The sequence below is a fragment of the Populus alba genome, chromosome 6 (genome assembly GCF_005239225.2).
Source record: "Populus alba chromosome 6, ASM523922v2, whole genome shotgun sequence".
Classification (NCBI taxonomy): Eukaryota; Viridiplantae; Streptophyta; class Magnoliopsida; order Malpighiales; family Salicaceae; genus Populus; species Populus alba.
The window spans coordinates 9,732,132-9,744,004 of record NC_133289.1 but is presented as its reverse complement, the minus strand read 5'-3'; the positions used below and the strand labels follow the sequence as shown (position 1 = coordinate 9,744,004).

The 11,873-nt window shown below is 30.3% G+C and overlaps 1 protein-coding gene across 2 annotated transcripts; it reads left to right on the top strand.

Annotated features, from left to right (window-relative positions):
- The first annotated feature begins 6,961 nt into the window (after positions 1-6,961).
- On the top strand, positions 6,962-10,676 carry LOC118048197 (uncharacterized). Of its 2 annotated transcripts, none has more exons than XM_035057786.2 (7): positions 6,962-7,835; positions 8,269-8,413; positions 8,575-8,628; positions 8,707-8,798; positions 9,573-9,808; positions 9,970-10,144; positions 10,323-10,676. In XM_035057786.2, exons 1-7 carry the CDS (start codon positions 7,147-7,149, stop codon positions 10,342-10,344), a joined length of 1,413 nt encoding a protein of 470 aa, XP_034913677.1. In that variant the 5' UTR covers positions 6,962-7,146; the 3' UTR covers positions 10,345-10,676. The 2 variants fall into 2 exon arrangements, with proteins under 2 accessions (XP_034913677.1, XP_034913676.1); XM_035057785.2 differs by having other exon boundaries at positions 6,964-7,835; positions 9,970-10,140.
- The last annotated feature ends 1,197 nt before the right edge of the window (positions 10,677-11,873 follow it).

The window sequence follows — 11,873 nt, the reverse complement described above, 5'->3', positions numbered from 1 at the left end:
GGTAGTGTGCGCGTGTTTACTGGAGCATGTGATGGTGTGTTCTTGGTGGTATTTAAAAGTAGTTTACACGTGGTTTAAGGGAGATGCGCACGTTGGAATGCAGGCAAGAGAAAAAGGGTACCTAACCACTCGATGGAAGGAGCAAAAGCATGCTTTGAGTTTGAGTCAAATCCATGGGCTGTCCTTTTTCTAAGAAAAATACGGCCTTATTGTTGAGCGCTCGGGAGGGCGCGTTACTTATACTTGCTCTATTTATTTTAAGTGTTTTTTTTTTAATAATATTTTTTTATTTATTAAAAATAATTTTTAACATTAATATATTAAAATAATAAAAAATATAAAAAAATAATTTAAAAAAAAACATAAAGCTATTTTCAACTGCTGTGCCGTTGAGGACAAGTGCAATTTAGACCATGTTTTTAAATTTATTTTATTTCTGTACTTGATAGGTTATAATATAAAAATTATACTTTGAAATGCAAGACTAGACAAAGGAGATAGAATTGGTCAAAGCATAAGAATTGTACGGTGCATGTCCATTTTCCATAAAGGGGCACACAAAGCAAAACTGCCCATTGCATGTTGTGAAAGAATTTACATAAAATTAAAATGTTGTTTTTTATATTCAAAGATATTTATTCTCTTATTGGATTTTCTGATTTTGAAGTCAATATTCATGAGAATTTGATATACTATACTTTCAAAGACATTAAAAAAATATTATGTATGTACTATAGATATAAATTCATTATACTATGAATTACATTATAAATATAGAGTGTTTTTACTATAAACGATACTATAAAACTTGAGGGTGTTGTCGTTTTTGTGTTTTGATTAAAAAAATAGTAGGACTTGTTGGATAGCCAGGACTAGAGAAATTGGGTCTGACTCAGCAACCAGACCCACTTTAATTCAAATTAATATTTTTTGATGTTTTGATATTATTTTTATGTGATGATATAAAAAAATAATTTTAAAAAATAAAAAATATATTATCTCAATATATTTTGTAAGAAAAATATTTTACAAAATAATCATTACATAATAATAAAATAACTAGTGTATTGGCACGTGCTCCAAAGCAAATCAATAATAAAAAAAATTCAAATGTAAAATTCCTTAAGTTGGGTTAAAAGCACGGAATATATTTGCACCATCATCATTTTCAAATAAAATATTTTCTATAGTTGCATCATGAATAGCTCGTAACAGAGCAGCACTCAATATACCTACAACTAATTTCTATCCCTTCTTAATTTTTTTCATTTTAAGATGTTTCCAATTTTTTTTCTCTTTATTTTTTCTTCTTTTCTCTTATTGAATTTTATTTCATATTGTAAAGAGAAAATAAATTAATGTGATTTTTTTTACTATATAAAAGTTGGGTGATGATATTTTATTTTATTTCAGGTTGAGTTGAATTTTATTATCAAAGCATTTTGTTTTTGCATTTAAAAAATACTTTTAAAAAAATCTAAAAATTATTTTTTTCTTTACTTTAAATTAATATTTTGTGATGTTTTTGTATTATTTTGATGTGATGATATAAAAAAATAAATTTTAAAAAATATATTATACTACACTTGAAAATACGTGGGAAAAACACTGTGCATGTATTGTGGACATAAACTCATTGCATCGTAGAACCTAGGGACGTTGTTTTTTCTTTGTTTTAGTAAAAACAAATGTTGGGTCTGGCTTTACAGCTGGATCCATAAGCATTAGGTTTGGCTCTGCAGCGAGACCTATTTTAATTCAAATTAATATTTTTTTATGTTTTGTATTATTTTGATGTGATGATATAAAAAATCAATTTTAAAAAATAAAAATATTATCTCAATATATTTTTTAAAAAAATAACTAGCATATTGGCTCGCGCTTCGTATCGGGTCAATAACAATTTTTTTTTTCAAATGTAAAAATGCTTGAGTGTGGTTAAAAACAAAGAATGTATTTGCACCATTAACATTTTCAAATAAAGTATTTTCTACAGTTGCACCATGAATAGTGCATGGCAGAGTAGCGCTCAATACACTAGGCAACTAATTTCTTTCCCTTTAATTTTTTTCCTTTTAAGATATTTTTAATTTTTTTTTCCTCTTTGATTTTTTTTATTTAATCTTATTTAATTTTTTTATACTATAAAAATAAAATAAATTGATATGATTTTTTTTATATTATACAAAGTTGGGTGATGATTATTTTTTTTTCATTTCAGGTTGAGTTGAATTTCTTTATTAAAGTATGTTTGTTTTTTCGTTTTAAAAAAAACTCTTAAAAAATTTGAAAATTGTTTATTTTTTTTCTTTACTTCAAATTAATATATTTTAATGTTTTTATATTATTTTGATGTAATGATATAAAAAATAAATTTCAAAAAAATAATATTTTAAAATTAGGTCTGGCTCCGCATTCAAATCCAAGAAGATTGAGTGTGACTCCGCAACCAGACCCAAAAAGAATGGATCTGATTTCGCAACCAAACCCAAAGCACTTAAAATACTCTCTACACTCTTCATATATTTTTTTATATTTGAAATAAAAATTATTATTAACCTGCTGCGAAGCACGGACCAATATACTAGTTTTTTTTTTATGTGATGTGGGTAGGTTTTTAAAATCTTCACTAAATAAGATTTAGGTATCATTTGGAACTTGGTGCCATTTGAAACTACATTCCAAATAGCAGTTTATAAAAAATTTAAATTTTTTATTTAAAATTATTTTTTTATGTTTTGATATATAGATGTTAAAGGTAATTTTTAAAAAATATATATTATTTTAATATATTTATGAACGAAAAAACACTTTAAAAAATAATTTTCACTACACTTTCAAATACCTTAATATTGGTTAATGTTATCTGTTGAAGTTTGGTTTTAATATAAGTTTAGATAATCATGTAATTTTATATTAAGTTAATCTAGTAAAGAAATCATAAAAACTTGATTGCTAAATGTGAGTTGTAAAATAGACTATACATCACAATTATTTAGTTTATATAGCATGTACTTTGTATGATCAAATGAACTTGCAATAAAGATTAAAATAGAAACCTAGCATGCATTCTAAGCATGTCAAAAAGTTTATGCATACAATTTACATATAAAACTCATAGTACAAGATGTACCTTGAATATTTAAGTATAGTAAATAATTATTTTTCAATTATTCATATTTGGATTACTAGAAAATCTACTCAATTTGCTATATGAGTATGCAATATCTAATATTGTGTAGTTCATAATATACATAAAACTCGTAATTATTCAAAAATATTTTAATTAGTTTATTCCATATCATTTTTTTTTATAGGAGTACACTTACATTCATTGGTGTTTTTATTGTGCTATTTTCACCTATAAAAAATTTATCAAGAATTTTCTTAACATAATAACATTGAGACATTACCAGTCTATTACATGTCCCAATGATTTTTATTTTTAATATGATATCTATATTACCTAAATCTTTCATGTCAAATTTATTAATTAATATTTTCTTAGTAAATATATTATGACATAAAATTTATTTATATTTTTCATATAAATATATTTATCAACTTTGTTGATTTTGAACTTATATAACAGCATTACATAAGCAAAATTTTCATGTTATTATTTAAATGCTTGTCTTAGATCATCTAATAACTTAACAAGCTCAAAGATTTTATATAATTTAGCTGATACATGTCACATTAAGTCTACCTAGCAAGTTTATATATCTATTTAAACTAAGTCTTCCACTTTCATTATATTACCCTAATGTATTTTTTTTAATAAATTCTCCAAAATACCTGAGACTAGAAAGTTTTTTTTTTAAAAAAAAAAGTAATACATTTTCTTAACCACAAGATCAATCCAAACTAATTCCCTCGCATTTCTCATCTTCACATTAGCTTATCCATCAATGCAAACCATGTCTCTCATATTTTCTATATTGTTTTAGTATATTTGAAAACTTTAAAAATACTTTTAAACACTAGTCCTAAATTTTAAGGCTATAAAGTTAAAAAAAAAAAGATACAATTTATTACTCATCAAGTCAACCCCTTAAGAATTTTATATTAGAAAGACATGCTTACAAGGAGAAAATAATAATAAAAAAAAAAACAAGGAAAGACTAAGAACAGAGGAATCCCTCCTTTTCATAAAGAAATCAAAATAGAGAGAGAAAATTAGATGAAATAAAAACAATTATTAATAAATAATATCCCATAGATTCTAAAAACAATACTCAGAAAGTATTAGAAATATTGGGTGGTCACTGTAAACTAGGTTTAAGCTTTTATTTTCTTTTTTTTATTAATCAAGAATATCACATAGATTCTAAAAAAAATACTTAGAAAGTATAAGAAATATTGGGTGGTGACTGTAGATAAAAACTAGGTTTAAGCTTCCCCCCCTTTTTCCTTCTTTTGAAAAAATATAATGTATTAATTGCAATTTAATGAAAGTACTTATATTACTAATCCTTGCGTAATTGATAAGCTAAGCTTATTATATACTTGCAAATTTCTTAAGCTTTTTCTCATTGCAACCATAAATAAAATCACATCATATTATATTTTTTATTTACCTAGAGGAAGATGGAACTAAAAATAATCTTAAACTAAAAGCTCCTTATAATTTTTAAGTAGTTTTATTTTAAATCCAATCTAGATAAAAAGTTAAATTGAAATGTTTTAAAGTTGATCTTTTAGGTCAAATTTAATGGCATTACCAAAAAGTTCTTCACAATAAAATTTAGCATTGTATTATTATTATATTTTTTAATATTCTTGCATCAAAACTATTAGAATATATATATATATATATATATGGAAACTTGCTTTTAGAGTAATGATAGAATTTTTTCTAAGAAACGAATATTCTAATAAATTATTTTCTTTAATAAAAGGCTTGTCGAGACAAAAATGTTTTAGTTAGAGATATATCTTTTTTATTCATTACTCTAAACCATCCAGTTATTTTTTGGATATGTCTTCTAATTATTTTTTATTTTTATTAAATAAATAATATAGAACAAAATGTTTGATTTTTTTGTTGAAATTAAAGATATTAACAAGAAAAGAAAGACATGCTATTAAATTAGTTTATTTAAATCGAATTTAAATTATTACTCTTCTTGTAAAAAAATTTAGTGTCATATATTCAAGTGAAAAAAAAATTAAAGAGGTCTCCACAATACAAATTAGAATATCTTAACTTGCTTGTATTTAACAGCTTCACAACTTAAATTTTTGATCTGACCCATGGTGAAGCATTAGCTAATTATATTATAAATACCTTTCTCCTAGTAATTAGAAAAAACATCATTAAGCATGGGAAAATTTATGGTGCACTAGAAGCATCATATAAGTTACTCTTTTAAGCCCATCTTGATGGAAAATATATATAAAGGAGAGAGAAAATAACATTTAAGATCCTAAAAAATAATAAGAATATTTTTGCCTAGACTTTTTCTTTTTTCTTGTGTAAATCTCTTTTTTTAAAATAGATTAAGAAAGTAACTAATAGGAAGTTACTATTTATTTATGTCACTAGTTATTTTTTAAGCATTATATAATTTTTGGGTTTTTAAGGTCATTTTGTGTGTGTGTGGTGTGACATGATGTGATTGAAATCATGTTTTGCCCAACTATAGTTTTGAAGGAATCTAGTTCAACACAACAACACATTTGCATGGGTTTTATTGAAAATTCTTTCTTGAAATCTTGGTTAAGAAAAAAACATAATTTATGATTTTTCTTAAGCCTATATTTTCAAACGCAATCACAAAAACTACAACAATACCAAACAAACACTTAGATCCTTGTTTTGTTGTCTACAAGTTTTTTTTTTTCATTTATTAATGAACAATACTTATTATATGAGATTTTATAAATACTAGTTTATTGACTCGCACCACACAACAAGTTGGATAAAAAAAAATTTAAACATAAAAAAAAACCCCAAACACATGGACCTATTTAGTATTGTTATTTAAACATAATTCTATGGGTGAGCCTTGAAATCTTTGAACCCAACTCCTTACTTAACCCAAATTTAAAATTAACTCATGTGAGAGTTGCCTTAACATGACTCGGTTAACTTGGTGAATTTAAAAACAACCCAGATGATTGGTAAACAATATAATTTTATTTAAAAAAAAATTCAAGATAGCAATATGTTTTTAATACTGAGATGCCGATGTATTGGATCAACCCAGTCTTTTTGGTTTAACTCTCTAAAACAATATCTAATTATTTTTTGTATTATATAAGTTTGATGATAATATATATAAATGATAAAATAGACTTTTTTTTTAAAATTTTTTGTCATGTCTAGTATCAACTAAACATGATAAAAAGACTATTACTCTATTCTATATGCCATTATCAAACACAATTTATTTACATTTCCTGTTTTATCCTGTCTTTTCTATGCCCATATTTTATATTCCAGACATTAACCAAACACTACTCTAGTAATTTAACTTCCCAATCCCAATGGTTAAATACGTAAAAATGGTATGCTGCAGGAAAATTTTCCAGATGGATATGCTTTGTACACATCAACAAAACACTTGTTAAAACTAAATTTCTGTTTTACAATATTTTTTTTTATTAGTGAATTATAAGAAAATACTTATTCGATAAGGTTTTATCGATATTGATCTCCGAGTAATTAATTAAAATTAACGCTTCTTAGAAATTGGGAGAGCCTTGGCATCATTAGACAATCTAGAATGTCATGCTCCACCAAAAACACTTGTTCACATCAGTGAAACACGTGTAAAAAAAACAAACAAACTTCGATTGTTTCCGTTTTGCTATTTTATTAAGATAAGATACGACTTTGAATTTTTTTGAAACAATTAGGACTAAATTGGAAAAATATACAGGTTCTGGATCTAATTGAGAACGAGGATATAGATCAGAGACTAAGCTTTGGTAACATTTTAAAAGTTACGGAACTAAGGTCCCACACACATTTCTCCATTACTTAACGGGTCCGTCAGAGCCCGTGACGGCCCATCCCTCCTAAACTCACGATTCTCCCCTTCCGTTAAACCACCTCCCTCTCCTTTTCCTCAAACGGCTTCATTCTTCTTCCTAACGTCGTCGTTCCCGTAACCCTGACTGTAACGTCCCTTCCATTTCATGGCGTCTTCCTGTGACGAGGATTTCTCTCTCCTCGGCGATGATAACCACCATCATCACATCATCCACCACCCCTACCGATACCCAACGAAATCAACTCCGATCCACGCGCCTCCCGAGTCGGTCCTTCCTCTGGACGGCGAAGAAGACAGACAGGATAATAACGAGACAGATTCAGCTTTCGCAGACGTGAATCCTTACAGCGACAATGAGACATCAAAGAGAAGCGAACGAGAAGGTGAAATCGATGGAGGAGAGACTCCGTACAACATTTACAAGAGAGGAAGATCCGGTGGAGGAGAGTACAGGAAGGATCGAGAAGAGTGGAGTGACGTGGCAATCGGATGCTTGTTGGACGCGTACATGGAGAAATTTACACAGCTGAGTAGAGGGAATTTAAGAGGGAGAGATTGGGAGGAGGTGGCGGCGATGGTGAAACAGGGTAAGAGTGTGGAGCAGTGCAAGAATAAAGTTGATAATTTGAAGAAGAGGTATAAACTGGAGAGGCATAGGATTACTACTGGTAGTATTTCGACTAGTCATTGGCCATGGTTTCAAAAAATGGAGGACATTGTTGGGAATTCCTTGCCCATCAAGGTTGCCCCTCCTGCCCCTGCCCCTGCTGACGAGGATAATGGCGGCGGTGGGGGTGGCGCTTCTTCTGCTAGCGTATCTAGGCAATCCAAGAGGTATATTTTTCTATGCTAATGCTATGCTACTACTGTTTTTAGTAAGGTTTAATGTTGAAACAAGATTTGTGTTAGATGTTCTGTCCGATGAATTAGTTTCGGAGTCTGAGATTATCCAACGTAGTTTCTTAAGTTGTATCACAAATCTTTGTTTTTGTTTGTAGTAGCTGCGTCAGCAAGGAAAATCATTAACTAACAATATTATTACTATTAAACTGAGTGAGATATGCAGCTATATAGTTAATGGTTACTTGCCCTCTTTGATTCAAGTGAAAATGGTGTTTTGGGTTTGGAACAACTGAGCAAGTTATTATCTTCTTCTGTTGCTTGAAGATGCGCCTCAACAGTTGCTATTTTTGTTAGCTATTCCATTCTTTATAATGTGTTCTTGTTGCAATCTTCTTATATATTTATTTACATTTGTTTTTGGCAGATATGCAAACACAATAGCTAGTCCTGCAGGTCAGACAAATAACATGATGCCCAAATCTATGTCTAAAACCAGATGGCGGAGAGTAATCTTGAAAATTAGCGGTGTTGCTCTTGCTGGCACTGGTCCTAACAACATTGACCCAAAGGTTAATTGTGCCCTCTTGCATCTTATTAAACTTGGGATTATATAGGAGAGACTGCTTCCCACATCACTCTCTCTAGTAAATGCACCAAATTGTCTGTATATTATTTTTCTATTTTCTTTTGAATTGAAGCTGAAATTAAATTGATAATTTTTTATTGTTAGGTGATGACATTGATTGCAAGAGAAGTTGCAATGGCTTGCCAACTTGGTCTTGAGGTATGCTCATTGCAAGTGGGATTTTTGCTGTCTTTCTGAATCTGACATGTAACATGCCGACTCTTTTCTGTATTCCAGATTGCAATTGTTGTTGGAGCCCGTAATTTCTTTTGTGGAAACACATGGGTGACCGCAACAGGCTCACATAGACGAACTGCATACCAAATAGGGTAACTCGCTGCCTACCAGATTGCTATAAGACAAAACTGTGGGCAATTTTAGCCTTCTTGTGATTGTAAATCATAGTCTTTTGTTAGTTTCTCTTTCCCAGTGTGATTATTGTTATAACCTGATTTATTTGCTCATGGTAGCAACCACTGTGATGTGTATACTGTTGCTTTTTTTTTTTTCCCTTTCTTTCCTGGCCCTTACTGCACAAGTCTACTTGAAATCTAAGCCTTTATTAGAGCTCTCTTGTAGCTGTCATGCTGTGTGCAACTGATTCACTCTTAATGTCTATATTCTCCATAAATGAATAATACTTGTCCTGATTTCAGGTTTTACATTCAATACCTTGTTTGATTTTCTTTTCATCTTAAAATAAAATAAAATCGTGAGTGGTCATTTGAACAAGGAAGGAATCTGTGTGATTTTGAAGGGAATGAAATTGATATTACACAGATGGGAAGATTAGGGATGAGTATCCCTGGTTACAATTAGTTCAATTCTAATTCTGTGGTGTTAGTGAACATAGGGTGATGATCATATAACACAATTGACATTGAGATTTCTGTTGAATGCAGTGAGCATTTGCTTCCTTTTCTTTCATGAAACTCTTACTGATACTTTCATTGTTTTAGTGATAACAATCTTTGCATTGCTTTACTGCTAACTAATTGTGTCTATGATCTCAACTTTGTGGTTACTGGCTGAGGAACATATGCGTGATTCTCAGAATTTGTGGTTCTTCCTGAACTGAACATTCATTGTGCAATCTGTATCAGTATGATGGCAAGTGTGATGAATTCTTTATTGCTCCAGTCAGCATTAGAGAAGACAGGCGTTCAAACACGTGTGCAAACTGCATTCGCAATGCAGGAGGTTTCAGAACCATACAGCAGGCAACGAGCTATTCGGCATCTTGAGAAAGGCAGAGTAGTGATATTTGGTGGCATTGGTGCTGGCACTGGAAATCCACTCTTTTCCACTGACACTGCTGCTGCTGTTCAAGCTTCAGAGAGTATGCTTTCTGCCTGATTTACATTTCTTGCATGATATTTTTAATTCATTAGCAAAAATTGTTCTCTCTCTCTCTCTCTCTCATTTTAGGTTAATTTTAGATTTCACTTTTTCTTTCTTCACTGTGCTTTGGATCTCACCTGACACGCTTTCCTTCCTTAGTTCATGCCGAGGCAGTCCTTAAAGGTACCAATGTTGATGGCGTCTATGACTGCCATTCTCCAGACAGCAATTTTATATTTGAGCACATCTCCATCAGGGACTTGGTCTCCAGAGGCGCCACATCAATGGACATGATGGCACTGACCTTTTGTGAAGAGAACAACATTCCTGGTTGGTAAATTTTGCTGCACCTTTTCTGTTACTACTATATCAGTTCATTTTCTTGCTCCTGTAAAGGTTGTTTTTGCTGTTTGTCGACATAAAATTGCCATATTTTAGCCATATAGTATTGTTGTTGGATCATTCTTGGGAGATCGGATTCCATGCTAAATGAATAGTTTTGTTTTGTACAGTTGTGGTCTTCAACCTCCTTGAGCCTGGGAACATCTCAAAAGCATTATGCGGAGAGCAAGTTGGTACGCTGATCGATCAAACTGGGAGGATCGGCTAAATTCTACAACATGCTTAATGCCTCACTGGATATTTTATTTCCAGATACCATATGTAATTGCTCTTACGTAGACCCTTCCGGGACAGTTACTGGCATCTAAAGTACTTCTTGTTGAGTTGAAAGGTTTTCTTGATGCCTGTGAGAAGTCAGGGTGGGGATCTTCTTAACTCTCCAATTGCAGAGAATTGGAGCTGATTGACAAGTCCTCCTTGATGATTTTGCAGTGCAGTAATGCTGGTATCTCGTGATTGATTAATCGTTTTCACTCCAGAAAAACAATGCAAGATGATGTTCAGATCAAACACACACACACACACACATAAAGAGTTTAAAAATCATGATACCCTTGAAGTCAATTTTTACTGTAACACCGGAAGAAGAATATTTTTCGACCGGGCCTGCCTCGCCACAAAGAATGCTATGTTGCCGGAAAAGATGACGAGAACAAGTTGTCGAAGGTGAGAGGTCAACCCCAGGTCTCTAAATGCGATATTCCCAGAGCATGTATATGGAACCAATCAACCAGCCGTGACGAACTTCCTACCTGGAATCCATGCACGAACAATATCCAAATTGTTATGACAAATGACGTGAAATCAATAAATGACGTTCACCCTGTAATCTTGATCTGTCAGGTTTGACATCAGAAGGTATTCAGAGTTGAGCATCAACGTAAATTCATGCCCTTTGTAGCTAGCTGCTATAGCTTCGAAATTAGCCATTAGGTCTGCTTTCTTTATTGGAAAAATAATGGCAAGCATGGTGACATTATATGAGATGTAGTAAATTGGTTGGTTATATTTAGTGTGTCGATTTTGTTCATGTAAATATTTTTAATTTATTAATAAAAATTTATTTATTTTTAATATTTATTTAATATTTTATTAATGAATATGACATTTGATTAATGAATCTAGAGTAAAGATAAAGTTTTTGAAATAAAAATATTTTGTAAAGAAAATTACAAAATTGTTATAATTATAGAGTTCTATTATTTCTGAATATTCCTGGTTAATGTCCTATTAAAACTAAACATTAATTAGAGCTCTTAAAATTAGTACACATTATGTTCTTTCCTTTATGAAAGAAAATAATTATTCTCATAAGCAGAGATACGAGGGATACCTAGAATAAATATGTAAATATTTATTTGTCTGATGACATGTACACTGAGATGATTCAAATGAAAATTTCATATAAAAAAATTACATGTGTTTATGAAAAGGTTCACGTGATAACTGTATAATTGATATTTAGATTTGAGATCATCAATTTTTCTTATATAGGGAGTGTTGTATTTTGATCAAACTACAAGTTGTCCTAATCAAGGATAATAAATGGGTAGATATTAAGTATAAAATGAACTATATAAATGTATTTAAGTAATTAAGAGAGGATCTATTATCTTAGATGAATTATGAAAAATGTTTCATATGTTATGAAAAAGTATTGA